The 17,956-nt window shown below is 43.7% G+C and overlaps 1 protein-coding gene across 1 annotated transcript in view; it reads right to left on the reverse strand.

Annotated features, from left to right (window-relative positions):
- Positions 1-8,955: 8,955 nt before the first annotated feature.
- Positions 8,956-17,956, reverse strand: part of LOC126267452 (uncharacterized) — a 46,722-nt gene continuing 37,721 nt past the window's right edge. Inside the window, exons 3-4 of the mRNA XM_049972719.1 lie at positions 15,604-15,813; positions 8,956-9,531 (exon numbers count right to left, since the gene is read on the reverse strand). Coding sequence (XP_049828676.1) covers positions 9,424-9,531; positions 15,604-15,813 — 318 coding nt within the window. The 3' untranslated portion in view covers positions 8,956-9,423. The remainder of the gene's footprint in view (positions 9,532-15,603; positions 15,814-17,956) is intronic.

The raw sequence follows: 17,956 nt of genomic DNA on the forward strand, positions 1-17,956 counted from the left end.
CAATACTCAAGTATAAGTCGAACGAGTGTTTTGTAAGCCACCTCCTTTGTTGATGGACTACATTTCCTAAGGACTCTCCCAATGAATCTCAACCTGGTACCCACCTTACCAACAATTAATTTTATATGATCATTCCACTTCAAATCGTTCCGCACGCACGCTCCCAGATATTTTACAGAAGTAACTGCTACCAGCGTTTGTTCCGCTATTGTACAGTCATACAATAAGGGTCAGTTGCCACTCGGTGCACCAAGTGCCTATCCGCTGCAGATCTTCCTGCATTTCGTGGCAATTTTCTAATGCTGCAACTTCTCTGTATACTACAGCATCATCCGCGAAAAGCAGCATGGAACTTCCGACACTATCTACTAGGTCATTTACATATATTGTGAAAAGCCATGGTCCCATAACACTCCCTTGTGGCACGCTAGAGGTTACTTTAACGTCTGTAGACGTCTCTCCATTGAGAACAACATGCTGCGTTCTGTTTGCTAAAAGCTCTTCAATCCAGCCACACAGTTGGTCTGATATTCCGTAGGCTCTTACTTTGTTTATCAGGTGACAGTGTGGAACTGTATCGAATGCCTTCCGGATGTCAAGAAAAATGGCATCTACCTGGGAGCCTGTATCTAATATTTTCTGGGTCTCATAAAAAAAAAGCGAGTTGGGTCTCACACGATCTCTGTTTCCGGAATCCATGTTGATTCCTACAGAGTAGAGTCTGGGTTTCCAGAAACGACATGATACACGAGCAAAAAACATGTTCTAAAATTCTACAACAGATCGACGTCAGAGATACAGTTCTATAGTTTTGCGCTTCTGCCCGACGACCCTTCTTGAAGACTAGGACTACCTGTGCTCTTTTCCAATCATTTGGAACCTTCCGTTCCTCTAGAGACTTGCGGTACACGGCTGTTAGAATGGGCACAAGTTCTTTCGCGTACTCTGTGTAGAATCGAACTGGTATCCCGTCAGGTCCAGTGGACTTTCCGCTGTTGAGTGATTTCAGTTGGTTTTCTATTCCGTGGACACTTCTTTCGATGTCAACCACTTTTTCGTTTGTGTGAGGATTTATAGAAGGAACTGCAGTGCGATCTTCCTCTGTGAAACAGCTTTGGAAAAAGGTGTTTAGTATTTCAGCTTTAAGCGTGTCATCCTCTGTTTCAATGCCATCATCGTCCCAGAGTGTCTGGATATGCTGTTTTGATCCACTTACTGATTTAACGTAAGACCAGAACTTCGTAGGATTTTCTGTCAAGTCGGTACATAGAATTTTACTTTCGAATTCACTGAACGCTTCACGCATAGCCCTCCTTACGCTAACTTTGACATCGTTTATCTTCTGTTTGTCTGAGAGGTTTTGGCTGCGTTTAAACTTTCAGTGAAGCTCTCTTTGCTTTCGCAGTAGTTTCCTAACTTTGGTGTTGAACCACGGTGGGTTTTTCCGATCCCTCACAGTTTTACTCGGCACGTACCGGTCACGCATTTTATGATTGCCTTGAACTTTTTCCATAAACACATTGTCAGTGTCGGAACAGAAATTTTCGTTTTGATCTGTTAGGTAGTCTGGTATAGGTAGCGATCGCCAGTTGGCGTTGTTGTCTGCTGGCACACAATCAAGGGTTGCATCTCAGTGTTTTGTGTCTCACGAAAGCGGTTAATAGTCTGAATTAGGTCGCTGTGTTGTGTCATAATTTATCCGATATTGTACCCCAGTTTTTCGGACAAAATTCCATGTTGACAACCTTTCTTGCCGTAAAGTAACAATGTGGCCATCTAAGCTTCAAATGGGCCTTTGAGATATGTGTACAGGATGAGTAACGTGCAAAAGCTATGTTGTCCCGTTCACGACTGGAGACAAATTAGCTCTACCGAAATGTACTGAGACTGCAAGTTCAATTGTACCTTTACGTAGCAATCTCAAGCAGTGAAGAGTGTGTTGATAAAGTAGTTCCTGCGAGAAGAAATGTAGTTCACTGTGGTGGTGCAAAACTTGTTTCGAACAGTTCATACAATGATGAGCCATAACATGGCCTCAGCCTGCCACGAGGTTGGACGTCGCCTGTTGTCATTGTGGTCACATTTAGAACGTGGCTAAGCTGTCAAATGCTACAGTGTGTAACAAAAAGTTGTGGTCAAACTTTCACGAAACATTCACCCCACACATAAAGGAATTTAATGTGGTATATGGGCATAGATATGGAAGGTTTTATTTCCATCTTAGAGCTCATTTTCTCCTTCTATTTAAACACAAATTAATCATGAGAAACACAAAGAAACAGAATGTGGTATCATAACATGAAACGTTTCATTACTTGAAGTTGTCGAAATGCCCTATTGGTCACGTTTCGTTAGAATGTACTGTAAGTTGTAATTCTTAGGTTCGCCTACAGCGTATGTTCTTTCAATCGGAACGAAGGTAATTTTAACGTGTGACTTCCTTCATTGTTTATGTTGACAGTGTATATCCACGAACATTAAAAATCTGTGTGATAATCTTTGTTATTTTGTGCTCAATACATTCATCATCATAATCAAAGGCATGAGTTTCCTGTTATTATTGATGAGACTGAAAGTTATTTATGAATAACAGAAACATGTTTTATATAGTGATGCAGGAAGAGGCAGCCAGAACTGCAACTAAAATGAATGTTTATTTAGTCGGTGACCGGTTTCGTGCTACGCCCACTCTCAGACCGAGCAATGTTTACCAAGTAAAATGTCGGGCCAAAGGAGCAGCTATTTTGAACGGAAGTTTTACTTGGGAAACATTGGTTGGTTAGAGAATGGGCGTAGCACGAAATCGGTCACCGACTAAATAAACATTCATTTTAGTTGCAGTTCTGGCTGCCTCTTCTTGCATCAGAATCTAAAGTGAGTTGGTGCCCCAATATAACCAGCACGCTGGAGTTTTGCATGTTTTATATGAGCTCGATGGAATATTGAAGTGATAATGTATATGTATTTGTTTTGCGTCTTTTTTTAAAATTTTGCCTTTTGTTGGGAATTGCGCTCTATCATAAACCTGTATTTTTTTATTTTTACTACAACATCCCTCTGTTTCACGTTACAGATCAACAATTTTCTTATGAAACCTGAATTAAACATTGACGCTTTCAATCTAGCTATAAATATTTTTTTAAAGTAAGCGACAGGAGGATAACTATTTAGACGAAAAATTTTCCGTAGTTTACGTGGCCCGCTATACAGGGTGGTCCATTAACCCGCCAAGGTCGCTGATGTTTCACTTATCGCAGCCATCGTGGATTTTCCGTTCCCCAATAGTGCATATTATGCCGGTTTACGTTACCGCTGTTGGTGAATGACGCTTCCTCAATAAATAGAACGCGTGCAAAAACTCTGTCATCGTCCCGTAATTTCTTTTGTGCCCAGTGGCAGAACTGTACACGACGTTCAAAGTCGTCGCCATGCAATTCCTGGGGCATAGAAATATGGTACGGATGCAATCGATGTTGATGTAGCATTCTCAACACCGACGTTTTTGAGATTCCCGATTCTCGCACGCAATTTTAATGCTACTGATACGCTGATTAGCTGCGACAGCAGCTAAAACACCTTTTTGGACATCACCATTTGTTGCAGGTCGTGGTTGCGTTTCACATGTGGCTGAACACTTCCTGTTTCCTTAATTAACGGATCGGACACTTGGATCATGTCGTCCAGGGTACCGAGCAGTATGCATAGCACACGCCCGTTGGGCATTTTGATCACAATAGCCATACATCAACAGGATATCGACCTTTTCCGCAGTTGGTAAACGGTCCATTTTAACACGGGTAACGTATCACAAAGCAAATACCACTCGCACTGGCAGAATGTTACGTGATACCACGTACTTATACGTTTGTGACTATTACAGCACCATCTATCACAAAGCGAAAAAAGTGGTCCAACTAAAACATTCATATTTCTTTACGTACTACACGAATATGTAATAAAACTGGTGGTTCCTATTTAAAAAAAAAACGCAGTTGATACCCGTTTGACCTATGGCAGCGCCATCTAGCGCGCCAACCATAGCGCCATCTGGTTTCCCCCTTCAAGCTAGACGAGTTTCGTTCTTTGTAGGTTCCTCGTTTGATGCTTATTTCGTGAGATATTTGGCCCGGTCACTATCAATGGACCACCCTGTATATCGTCAGATTCTAGACGGTCCACTGCCTCAGGCTTGTAGCGGAATCTAGTAACACTGATCGTTTATGCAAACAAAGCGATCTAAATGAGGTAAGGTCCGACATGTATGCAATACACCTAGAGCACAGGTAACACTATTACGATCTAAATTGGCCTAGGCTAGTAGAATAACGACCGTAGTCTACGTTCACCTATGGAAGTCTATGGTAATTTTGCAATTCTAATCGGGAGATATTTTCACAACGATAGTGCCTCGAGAAGAGGACGTTTAAAACCACTGATCGTCGTTTGAGGCAGCATGGGACGTTTAAGGCCAGTACTCGCAACGCGGAGACGCCTAGAAGGTCGACAACACAACTGGAGGAGGAACCTCTTCATACAGTTGACGGCAACCCTACCGTCAATGTTCGACAACATCCGCCCCATGTACAACGTGTGCAGGCACTATCATCAGCTGGTATTCCCGCATGGGTACATTTCCGCGTATCGTCCAATAAACAATGTGTCAACGGCTCGCATTAGTGCAGCGGGGCTGTTCACGGATGAGGCTTCGTCTCAGCGTGATCGAGTGGTTAATTTTCACAAATCGAGACCTAACATGCAAATAATGCATTTCCGCACCAATTTGTGTGAAACCTCATGACAGAACGTGCGGATCCGCGTCTGCCCTTTCTGAAGAACAGGGTAGATGGCGATCTGTGGCAGATATGGTGACAGAGAGTGGTGAAGGCACAATTGTTGTGGAGCTTACTGTTCAGTGCACGTTGCTAAATTTAAGCCACACTGCCAGTGACACTTCCACGTTCCCACATTTTACCAATGGCGTAGTCCATTGTAACTGCAGTGGTCATGATATCATAAGAGATTAGACCGTGGTTTTTTGGAAACGTATTACCACCTGGTCGCTCGAATCACGTTTCCTGTTACTCCAGGTCAGTGGTCGAGTGTGGATACGTCTTCAGCCACGTGAACGGTCGATGAACAGATGCAGGCCACAGACGCAGACCGGTGCAGAGTAGCAAGGGGGTTCAGGCAGGCTGGCAATCCCTATCTTAAATAATGTAAAATTAATTCACATTAAAGGTACCTTTTATCAGAAACTACCGGGAATACAAATTTGTAACGAATACTGGTCGCAGGTTACACATTTCTAACAATTCTAGCAAAAGGATTTATAAAAAATATTGATTAGTTTCAACGTAATTATTTTTATAAAAAATGGGCATCAAAATAAGAAACTGTATACATTTTTCTATGTATGGAAGGCCGTAACTGCTTTGACATTTACAAAATAGGAAAAACCCTGTGTTAAAATACGCAAAAATCTCAGTTTAGCGCATTCTGTAATTCTGAACGAATTCTGGCAAGTAGAAGCTGAGGAAGAGATCATTTTACTCTTAAAAAAACACAACTTACGGGAAACAGTCATTAAAGTTGTCAGTTCTTTCCATCTCCGTAAGATGGGTTGTCTGCATCCTCTTCTATATATCCTTCTCGTCTGCGTTGCTTTGCCCTTGGTTCAAGGTCACTAATAGCTCTCTCTGGTGCCCTAACTCTTCCTTTATTTACATTTAACATTTGGATCTCTGTGAGACGACCAACAGTTTGTAACAGTCTTTTCAGGACTTCACACCTTCCAACATTTCCTGCACTGAATATTCCCACTGCATAAAAGACAAAAAATGCGGTGTACTAATTGACACAACGATATCTTCAAAATTCTGACCCAGGTTATGCTGTTTATGGTCACGTTGGGATTCTGGATGCGGCTACGAAGACATTTCTTCGATAGTCTTACGTCTGACCAATCTCTGAAAGTTTCTTTCAAGACCTCCACTATGGCAAAAGGTATAGCTGCTTTCTGAATAAATTTCTCACTATTTTGTTGTGCTCTGTAGTATTTGCACCTGGAGGGCATAGGTCTTGAGTGGGATTATTGTCTGTTGAATAGTGGTCTCATGTCTTCTACGCTACTAACGTTTTGCCTGATGGTCATGCCATAACAATTGAAGATTTTATCTATGATAGATTGTGTGAGTCTGTTCTCACCATCTAATTTTCTGCAATCTTCCAATTTCTTTCCCTTGTATGGAGTTTTCAGTCGTTGCAGCCTCGTACCCATTCGCTTTTATACATGACCTACGCACTCCATTTTACTGATACTTACATTTTCTCCGTGTGGCTTCACTTCCTCATCTGCTTTTAAACCGATGGAATCCCCAGAATCCCCAGGTCCTAAATAATTGATGAATGTTACCTTCTTGGGCTGTTTAGATTCTCGGAAGGTAGTCAAGTCCACACAATGTTTTGTTTAAATGAATGAGTAAACCTGAAATAATGAAAAAATGTGTACGTATTATTTGTCGTTGTAAAGGGGAAATTCTGTAGATTAAGATAAATGAAAAAACAAATTTAAATTTAAGATTTCATCTGGTGCGGAACCCTTTAAGCTATGCGGAACATGCAATTCAACTCACCATTGGACCCGTGGTAGTAATAGAGGCCCTCATGACAGTTGTAAGCTACACGCTCATTATTGCTCACCACCTGCATCCCTCCCAATCACGTTTGATTTCTTCCCAGAAGGCTGTGTCGTCTTCCAGCAGGATGTCTGTCCTTGTAACAAGGGCAGTATCGCGCAAGAGTGATCTGAGGAGCGTGGTGGGGTACTCGCCTTCGTGTACTTGGCACCAGATTTGTCTGATGCAAACCTGACTGAATGGATATGGTACTGAAATAGGAACCAGCTTCGCACCCACAAACCATAGGCCTCTAACTTGTATGACCTGTACGTAGACATTTGCCGCCCAGACCTCTGGGGACCTGTAGGAGTTGTCGAATCCGTGCCATGCTGAACCGCTGCTGTACTGCGTTGCAAAGCCGGAACAGGACGCTAATAAGCAGGTGGTGGGAATGCAGTGTCTCGTCGATATATACACTGAGGCGACAAAATTCATGGGGTAGTGATATGCACATATACAAATGGTGATAGCATCGCGTACACAGCTTACAAAAAGGCAGTGCGTTGATAGAGCTGTCATTTGTACTCAGGGGATTTATGTGAAAAGGTTTCTGATGTGATTACAGCCGTACGTTTGGAGTTAACAGCCAATGGTGCTTGAGCTTGACGCATGGGATATTAATTTTCGGAAATCGTTAGGGATTCAATATTCAGAGATTCACAGTGTCAAGAGTGAGCCGAGAATACCAAATGTCAGACATCACCTCTCATCACGTACATCGCTGCGGATGACCATCTTCACTTAACGACTGAGAGCAGCGGCGTTTACGTAGAGTTGTCAGTGCTAACTGGCAATTAGAACCGCGTGAAGCAAACGCAGAAATCAACGCGAGACGAACGACGAACGTTTCTGTTAGGATAGCGGGTCGAAATTTGACATTAATGGGCTACGGCAGCAGACGGCCGTCGCGACTGCCTCTGCTAACACGACATCGCCTGCAGCGCCAGTCCTGGGATTGTAACCATATCGGTCTGACTCTAGACGACTGGAAAAGCGTGGCCTGCTCAGATGAGTCTGCATTTCAGTTGGTATGAGCTGATGGTAGGGAAGGAGTGGGGCGCGAATCCCAGCAATCCATGGATCTAAGTTTCCAACATGACACTGTGCAAGCTGATGGTGGCTCCATAATGGTGTGGGCTGTGTTTATATGGAGTGGGCTGGGTCCTCTGGCCCAACTGAACCGTAAATTGAGTGGAAGTGGTTATGTTCGAGCCGGCCGCTGTGGCCCGGCACTTCTAGGCACTTCAGTCAGGAACCGCGCTGGTGTTATGGTCGCAGGTTCGAATCCTACCTCGGGCATGGATGTGTGTGTGATGTCCTTAGGTTAGTTAGGTTTAAGTAGTTCTAAGTTCTAGGTGATTGATGACCTCAGATGTTAAGTCCCATAGTGCTCAGAGCCATGTGAACCACTTTTGGTTATGTTTGATTACTTGGAGGCTATCTGCAGCCATTCATCGATTTCATGTTCCTTTATGGCTGACAATGCGCCGGGTACCAAAATTGTTGACGATGGTTTGGAGAACTGTTGTGTTCTCCAACGGTTTATTGAACGTAATTTCTTCTACAGCAGAATAGCTGGCTGTACAATAGATTTAGACGTACGTCGATCTAGCCGGAGATGTGGTTCCTCTTGGTCGGCTGGTACTTCGATCGGTGGTGCAGTACAGCGGCTTTGGTGATATCTTCTCGGAGACTCTGCTATAACGGTTGCCATTAGCAGCGGACGAAGACTGGTCTGCCTTCGACCGGCCGGGCCTACATAGTGAGCTGGAGCCAATAGAAACCCGGCGTAGGAATCCGTGGCCGGATATGTGGCGGCGACCTCTGCAAGGAAAGGTTCCTATTAAGCGACTGGAATCTTCGGCGTGTTTACCTGATGTCTTCGCCTGTTTGGCTGTTGGTTTGTTTCCCTCATAGGATGGCTGTTATGCGGTGCTGCCTGCCATTTAGGGGAAACCGATGGCAGACAGTACGTAGAGCATTCTGTATAATTCGAGAGGATGATATGGCCACCCATCGAATATTTTTGCGACATAATCGAGAGCTAAGTTCGGGGACAAAATCCTGCACAGGCAACACTTTCAAAATTGCGGACGACTATAGAGTATTTCTGCAGGGTATTTCCAACGTCTTGTTGAGTCCATATCACGTCGAGATGCTGCACTATTCAGGGAAAAGCTGGTCCGACACGATATTAGTCAGTATCCCATGACCTTTGTCACCTCAGTGAACAAATAAATGTTTTAACACACCAGAGGAAGAGAGAGATCCGGGAAAATTTTAGGGTTGGTCTTTTTACAGTTACACAGTTTATTATTATGTTCGCTCCGAGTACAAACATTATCACACTTAACATCGACGCTACAGATACAGATGCTACATGTACTGCTAAAATATATAGACATATCTTTAGCTTAGAACATTAAATATAGCTCAGTTCTCCACATTATAAAAAGTCATATTAAAAGGTGAAATTCAGAGTAGCAACATCTTCATTACAAACATCAGTACAGTTATGGAGGGAGTAGCAACATCAATATACACTGGCAAAACAATGCTTTTTCTGTTTTAATAAATACGTGAAGTACTTTTCTTCCTCGTTAAAAATATCACATTCAGTTAGGGGAACGTGCGCTCCACGTAGAGACGTCTACACTCTACAGGGCAGGGGCAAGCATAGGGGGAACTGGGTGGGTCGGGGGATCGCAGAAACTGTGTGGGAGAGCAGAGGGCGAGGCTGGTCCCCTCAGGCTCGGCGCGGGGCGGCGGCGTTGAGGATCTTGCGCAGACGATTGGTCTGCTGCGTGTGGTAGCGCAGCTGCTGCTCGATATCGGACAGCGTCATGAACCGCTCCTGGAACAGTGGCCGGCTCACTCCGAGCGCGCAGCGGGGGCGCCACAGCCGTGCCAGTCTGCCGGGCACGGTGCGTGTGTCGTATGGAGTGCCGTCGGCCGTCCTCTCGGCTGAGGGAGCCTCATGCGTGCGTGCGGTTGTGCGTGCATGCACACGTGCCACGACCAGTGTACTAGACAGTGCGCGGTCATGCCTTCTTTGCCACAAGACATGAATCTGTGCACCTACAGCTGTGTGTGTGTGTGTGTGTGTGTGTGTGTGTGTGTGTGTGTGTGTGTGTGTGTGTGTCTGTGTTTCTAACAACCATAATGTGGTGAGAGGGCAAAGAGAGAGGTTAAGACATAAGTGGCCGGTGAAACATGGAGAAAAAGGGAAAGCAAGTCAGGGAGATTTAACGTGTTGTTATGACGACTTAATATTTTAGTATAAAATATTGGAAGCCAAGATCACTTGCTGTGAAAGTTATTTTATGACCAGGTCCAGATTCTATACCGATTAGGTTCCTTTCAGATTACGCTGATACAATACCTCCCTCATATACAACCTCTCCCTCACCGATAGATCTGTACCTACACATTGGAAAATTGTGCAGGTCGCACCAGTGTTTAAGAAGGGTAGTAGGAGTAATCCATCGAACTGCAGACCTATATCATTGACGTCGGTTTGCAGTAGGGTTTTCGAGCATATACTGTATTCATACATTATGAATCACCTCGAAGGGCACGATCTATTGATACGTAATCAGCATGGTTTCAGAAAACATCGTTCTTGTGCAAACGCAGCTAGCTCTTTATTCGCACGAAGTAATGGCCGCTATCGACAGGGCATCTCAAGTTGATTCCGTATTTCTAGATTTCCGGAAAGCTTTTGACACCGTTCCTCACAAGTGACTTCTAATGAAGCTGCAGGCCTATGGGGTATCGTCTCAGTTGTGCGACTGGATTCGTGATTTCCTGTCAGGAAGGTAGCAGTTCGTAGTAACAGACGGCAAATCATCGAGTAAAACTGAAGTGATATCAGGTGTTCCCCAGGGAAGCGGCCTGGGACCTCTGGTGTTCCTGTATAAATGACCTGGGTGACAATCTGAGCAGTTCTCTTAGGGTGTTTACAGATGATGCTGTAATTTACCGTCTAGTAAGTTCATCTGAAGACCAGTATCAATTGCAAAGCGATTTAGAAAAGATTGCTGTATGGTGTGGTAGGTGGCAGTTGACGCTAAATAACGAAAAGTGTGAGGTGATCCACATGAGTTCCAAAAGAAATCCGTTAGAATTCTATTACTCCATAAATAGTACAATTCTTAAGGCTGTCAATTCAACTAAGTACCTGGGTGTTAAAATTATGAACAACTTCAGTTGGAAGGACCACATAGATAATATTGTGGGAAAGGCGAGCCAAAGCCTGCGCTTCATTGTCAGGACACTTAGAAGATGTAACAAGTCCACTAAAGAGACAGCTTACACTACACTCGTTAGTCCTCCGATAGGATATTGCTGGGCGGTGTGGGATCCTTACCGGGTGGGATTGACGGAGGACATCGAAAGTGTGCAGAAAAGGGCATCTCGTTTTGTATTATCACGTAATAGGGGAGACAGTGTGGCAGATATGATACACGAGTTGGGATAGAAGTCATTAAAGCAAAGACGTTTTTCGTCGCGGCGAGATCTATTTACGAAATTTCAGTCACCAACTTTCTCTTCCGAATGCGAAAATATTTTGTGGAGCCCAACCTACACAGGTAGGAATGATCATCAAAATAAAATAAGAGAAATCAAAGCTAGAACAGAAAGGTTTAGGTGTTCGGGAGTGGAATGGTAGGGAGATAGTATGATTGTGGTTCAATGAACCCTCTGCCAAGCACATAAATGTGAATTGCAGAGTAGTCATGTAGTTGTACATGTCTCTGTGTGTGTGTGTAACAACCATAATGTAGTGAGAGGGCAAAGAGAGAGGTTTAGACATGAGTGACTGGTGAAAAATGGAGAAAAACGGGAAGCAAATTAGGAAGATTTAACGTGTTGTTGGAACGATTTAATGTCTTGGTATAAAATATTAGAAGCCAAGATCACTTGCTGTGAAAGTTACTACATGACCAGTTTCAACACTAACTAGCTGTCATCATACTTGTTGGTTTTTAGGTCGTCAAATTACCATCCACTTGTTACAATTTCCTCACGAGTCCAGTCCTATTCAGCTGCTTTGTTAATTCGACTTTCAAAGGAGGGTATAGGATGAACATCAACAAAAGCAAAACGAGGATAATGGAATGTAGTCGAATTAAGTCGGGTGATGCTAAGGGAATTAGATTAGGAAATGCGACACTTAAAGTAGTAAAGGAGTTTTGCTATTTGAGGAGCAAAATAACTTATGATGGTCGAAGTAGAGAGGATATAAAATGTAGACTGGCAATGACAAGGAAAGCGTTTTTGAGGAAGAGAAATTTGTTAACATCGAGTATAGATTTAAGTGTCAGGAAATCGGTTCTGAAAGTATTTGTATGGAGTGTAGCCATGTATGGAAGTGAAACATGGACGATAAATAGTTCGGACAAGAAGAGAATAGAAGCTTCCGAAATGTCGTGCTACAAAAGAATGCTGAAGATTAGATGGGTAGATCACATAGCTAATTAGAAGGTATTGAGTATAATTGGGGAGACGTGGAATTTGTGGCACAACTTGACCAGAAGAAGGGATCGGTTGGTAGGACAAGTTCTGAGTCATCAAGGGATCACCAATTTAGTACTGGAGAGCAGCTTGGAGGGTAAAAGTCGTAGAGGGAGACGAAGAGATGAACACACTAAGCAGATTCAGAAATATGTAGGCTGCAGTAGGTACTGGGAGATGAAGAAGCTTGCACAGGATAAAGTAGCATGGAGAGCTGCATCAAACCAATTTCAGGACTGAAGACCACAACAACAACCGTTATACGACGTTTTGCGTCTATGTTGTATCTAGGAATGTGCCCAGTACCAAGCTATGTTTGTATGCTTCCATTTACTGGCTGTCAGTTACACAGTATAATACCCTCTCTTGTTGTAGATATGACTATAACATCATTTTTAATATTATTTCACCCCCCCCCCCCCCGTCTAGGCAGAAGGGGGAAAGGCAGAGTAGGAAAAGAAAGGCAAATGGGGAAAATGGGGTAACAAAATCAGGGGAGGGGACAGAGAGGAAGCTCCGGTAAGGTGGTTTGGGTGGTGTGGACCTATAGCTTGTATGATGTGTAAATGTTGGCGCAGAGTTCATTATCTGGAAGGGGGACGTGGTTGAAATTGCGTTGGGAGAGCATGTGGGGGGGGGGGGGGGTGTATGTGGAGGGTTGGTGGGACATGTTGGTAAAGGGGGTGGCAGCATGGTGGCATCATATTGGACTGGAAAGTACAGTGAAACGACAGGATTATTGGAGTTGTGTTTGAAGATAGTGTAGGATGTTGAGAGATGTTCAGTGTGAGTGGGGAGACGCAACCTGCCATCATGTACATGTAATACCCATATATTGTGCTCATAGTTATCTGTAATGTATTTAACCCTGTGCCTGGCTATGTACTTGTTTTATGCTGTGAGCCATGTCAGTGTTTGTCATCCATTTGGTACTACGTTCCTATGTATAGGTGCTTTTGTCATTGCACATGTTTAAAAAAATTTCTTATGAAAGTAGTTAGTTAGTAAAAACTTCGTGCGTTAGAGCTACCTGGCGACCAAGCCTGAAACAACTTTACATTGGCTCTAAAGCGCATTGGCTCAGTTTTTCTGAGTTGTCGTCGACGGATCGTCTTTACTGATGTAACAGGTTTGCTCCTGTACTCCTTGTTGCTGCTATGAACATTTTACTTAGCATGTTTTATTGTATCTGACAAACTGGTGTGGAGCCGTATTATTGTAATTGAAACATGTTCTCAGTATGTCGATAAGATAGTTGTGTAGTTATATTTTTGAGAGGTATGTAACTTTTTATGTGCAGATACTATAGCTCCTTGTATATAATTGTCGCATTATCATAGAAATTATTGCGCTGACGTTTTTATATCTGCACTTTGTAGATCTGAGGGTGACAGGTAGTTACTGTTGAAACCGGTCATGAATATATTTCACAGCAGGCGATCTCAGCTTGTAACATTATATGCTACAAGTCGGGAAGATTTGTGGTTAATGTCATCTCAGTAATGAGTTTGTCTCAGAAGGGTACCATGTCAGACAGGACAGGTACTAGAATCGAAATTTTCCTTGCCTGTGCAAAGAAATTATATCAGGTTTCACCAACTTTGTCTGGTGAAACCACAACATTTCTAATTCAGTATAGCTAAGACTCACTTCTCCTGAAAGAAATTTGCTCCTATCTCAGTTGAGTAGAGGGGAAGAAAAAGAAGAAGAAGAAGAAGAAGAAGAAGATGGGGAAAGAGAACACAGTACAGAGTAATGAATAGAGGAGGAAGAGGTCGATGGAATGGAGAAATGGGGAAAATAAAGAAGATGAAAGAGAGCGGGAATATTGATAGTATATGCGTTTCCATGTGTGTGCATGTGGCAGAGGGAGTGACAGAAGGAGGGACAGGAGGAGGGATGACTGGATGGGGGGGGGGGGGGAGATAAAGACAGATGTCAACATACAGAAAAAAGAGTGAAAAAACAGAAGTGAAGAGAGTGGAGTGTTTCAGAAAGAGGAAACGAATGAGATGGATGTGAGTGAGATAGAAAGAAATGAAAGTGAGAGATTTAGGAAGACACAGGGCGAGAGAGATGAAAGGAGAGAAGTGTGAGAAAAACAGACAAAGAGTAGTGTAAGAGACGCATATTACTGAGAAATGGTTAAAACAAAAAAATTATGGCGAATAGAGTTGAAAAGAGGATGATGGAGTGATAGAAGTGGAAGGTGGCAGAGAGAGTGTGAAATTTTGTGGAGATGGAAAAGAAGGGAGCACTAGTGTTTAGCATTATATTGACCACTATGTCGTTAGCCAACGTACTCAAACTTGGATAAAGTGTGGATAGGGAAGGAAAAGTGTCATAATCTATTCAGAGCTACCACAGTGCCATGAATCTAAAGAAGAGAGTGGCAATGTGAATGACATGGGAGACAAAAAAGGAGGCGCACAGGTAAAAGTAGACAAAAAAAAGAACAGAGAGAGACAATGTGGAGAGGAATTGTGTGTGAAGGGCGGCAGAAAATATTCTGGGTACAGCCCACCTACTACCTAGGTTGTATATGTGTGTGTGTGTGTGTGTGTGTGTGTGTGTGTGTGTGTGTGTGTGTGTTTGTGTGTATGTATGTAATTTTGGTTTGCAGTATCTATGGGGTACATTTGTTTCTATTTCTTGTTCTTTAGCTTCTTTGACTACATATCTTCAGTTCTTCACATGCAAAAGTCTTTCAGCACAGATTACATAAGTAAAGCAGAAAGAGGTCAGTAGTATTTCTGATGCTTTAGTATTTCTGTTTGGAGAGCAGGCACGGTAAAAGAAGTTTTCTTGGAAGATATTTTGATGGAGATGTTTTTCGGCTTAATTTGAGGGAATAATGTAAGCCATATTTCAACTGAACTTTCTGCCTCTATGTTGAGTCTCAATTTCTCTCCAAAACATTTCTTATTTAATCAATGAAAATGTGAAAATAGCATTTGAGTGAGTTGGTAGGCACATCTACCCAGTGGAAGACAACACCAGAATAGGAATGAGAAAATCTTATCATCAATTTGATGTGAATACTTCTTCAGAAGCTATGTGAAGCATATTCATCTACACTGATAGGCCGTATTATTAGTCGTATAGAGGTATACGGTGCTTCTTGGGGCACCGATGTACAAGCAACATCTGTGGTGTGGCTGGTGGGGCTCGTGGGTATTACAGTCCAGGTGAAGATGCCTACAGAGTCCTACGACTACGAATGCACGTGGCAAGTGCAGTTATTAAATGCAGGCAACGAACAGCTACACGACAGTACAGTGACGAGTGATAGCCAGCAGTGGGTTGGACGTGAGTTTGGAGGAGTGGAGTCGTGTGCCGCAGGCCGACCTCGCTGAGGTGGAGCCGGTGCGCTCGCCTAGGCCCTCGCGCGGCCCCCACGTGCAGTTACCTGCGGAGGGCCCGGGTCGGCCTGCAGCGCGCCCACGCCGCCCACGCCGCCCTGCCGCCCCCAGGCGGTCAGCGGCCGTCGGCGCAGAAGACTCTGCCGCTCAGCGCTCGTCGCCATGTCTACCAGCTGCTGCTCCAGCGGGTCGCGCATACGCACCAATCTCCCCGTCGGGAACTCCTCGCCGCGCAGCTGGTCAGTCGAACTGGGCACCTGGCGGTCAAACACGAGAGAGCATTCACTTGCGAGAAACTAGTTCACCAGTGGCTTATCAGCCACTGGGCGGGAAAGCTGTCGCCGAGGTCCTCGTCTGAGTATTCTGTAAGCCACACTGAAGCCGAGCGCCTAGCTGTTCTAGGCGTCTGACCACTCTTTTGTTCTCGCTAGAAAAATCGACTGATACTGGCTCACACCAAACGGTTTACAACCCGCATGCGAACGACGTGCACTCAAACTCGTCCCCCAGGGGCAGCTAGTCGTCGGTAGGACTTCAAACAAAAGTCTTGCATATACACGGTGAGTCACCTAACATTACCGCTGGATATATTTCGTAAACCACATCAAATAGTGACGAATCGATTCCACAGACCGAACGTGAGGAGAGTGGCTAGTGTAATTGGTTAACACAAACCATAAAAAAATGCACACAAACCTACGTTTTTTAAATGGAACCCCGTTAGTTTTGTTAGCACTTCTGAACATATAAACAAATCCGTAATCAGTGCCGTTTGTTGCATTGTAAAATGTTAATTACATCCGGAAATATTGTAACCTAAAGTTGACGCTTGAGTACCACTCCTCTGCTGTTCGATCGTGTGTATCGGAGAGCACCGAATTACGTAGGGATCCAAAGGGAACGGTGATGGACCTTAGCTACAGAAGAGACTGGAACAGCACATTACGTCCACATGCTAACACCTTTTTATTGGTCTTTTTCACTGACGCACATCTACATTACCATGAGGGGTGAGGTACACGTACACACGTGATTTCCGTTTTCAATTGCGGAGTGGAAAAGAGTGTGTCCCGACATGTCAGGCCAATAGCTGTTCAATGTGGTGGCCATCATTTGCTGCACACAATTGCAATCTCTGGCGTAATGAATGTCGTACACGCCGCAGGCTACAACAATACGTTGTTTCATATCCTCTGGGGTTGTAGGCACATCACGGTACACATTCTCCTTTAACGTACCCCACAGAAAGAAGTCCAGAGGTGTAAGATCAGGAGGAACGGGCTGGCCAATTTATGCGTCCTCCACGTCCTATGAAACGCCCGTCGAACATCCTGTCAAGGGTCAGCCTAGTGTTAATTCCGGAATGTGCAGGTGCACCATCATGCTGATACCACATACGTCGACGCGTTTCCAGTGGGACATTTTCGAGCAACGTTGGCAGATCATTCTGTAGAAACGCGATGTGTGTTGCAGCTGTTTGGGCCCCTGCAATGAAGTGAGGACCAATGAGGTGGTCGCCAATGATTCCGCAACATACATTTATAGTCCACGGTCGCAGTCGCTCTACCTGTCTGAGCCAGCGAGGATTGTCCACGGACCAGTAATGCATGTTCCGTACATTCACTGCCCCGTGGTTTGTGAAACCCGCTTCATCGGTAAACAGGTAGAACTGCAACGCATTCTCTGTTAATGCCCATTGGCAGAATTGCACCTGATGATTAAAGCTATCACCATGTAATTGCGAAATATATCCAGCGGTAACGTTAGGTGACTCACCCTGTATATGAAGACAGCAACTGTTCTCGAAAGAACAGAATGCTGTTGATAACCGTGCACCTTTTCCCTGGAATAAATGGTGACTAACTGAAACCCTCTTCCATTCTTTTATTTACTATTAAAAACAGTCTTGATCACGATTTATTTATCAAGGTGACCGTTTTCGACCAGTACTGTGGTCATCTTCAGACCTACAAGTTGTATACAAAGCTTTAATTGGAGTGTTACATACATTAAATAAAATACATAAAGTTATTAAGCTATAAAACGATGAATTACCATTGAGTAGGATCCTCTTTCTGTTGGAGAATCACTACTGGAGAAACCTGTGCACGTCTTACTATATATAATGGAGGCTCCGCGCACTCTGACGACATGATGTCATTACTAACCAATGAGTTATAAGTCGAATAACAATTTAAAATTTCTTAGTTAAAAGAACAATGTCAAGAATTAAAAATAAATACACACTAAACTTAGCTTATTAAATAGCTACTGTCAATTAAGAAGCGTTAAAATATTTAAATATGTAGGATAAATGAACTTCGGTTTGACATCAATCAATATTTGGTCAACATCTGATGGATACAATCATTCTGAGGGTTGCATTTCTAACAATTTGAA

Source organism: Schistocerca gregaria, chromosome 4 (genome assembly GCF_023897955.1).
Source record: "Schistocerca gregaria isolate iqSchGreg1 chromosome 4, iqSchGreg1.2, whole genome shotgun sequence".
NCBI classification, from domain to species: domain Eukaryota; kingdom Metazoa; phylum Arthropoda; class Insecta; order Orthoptera; family Acrididae; genus Schistocerca; species Schistocerca gregaria.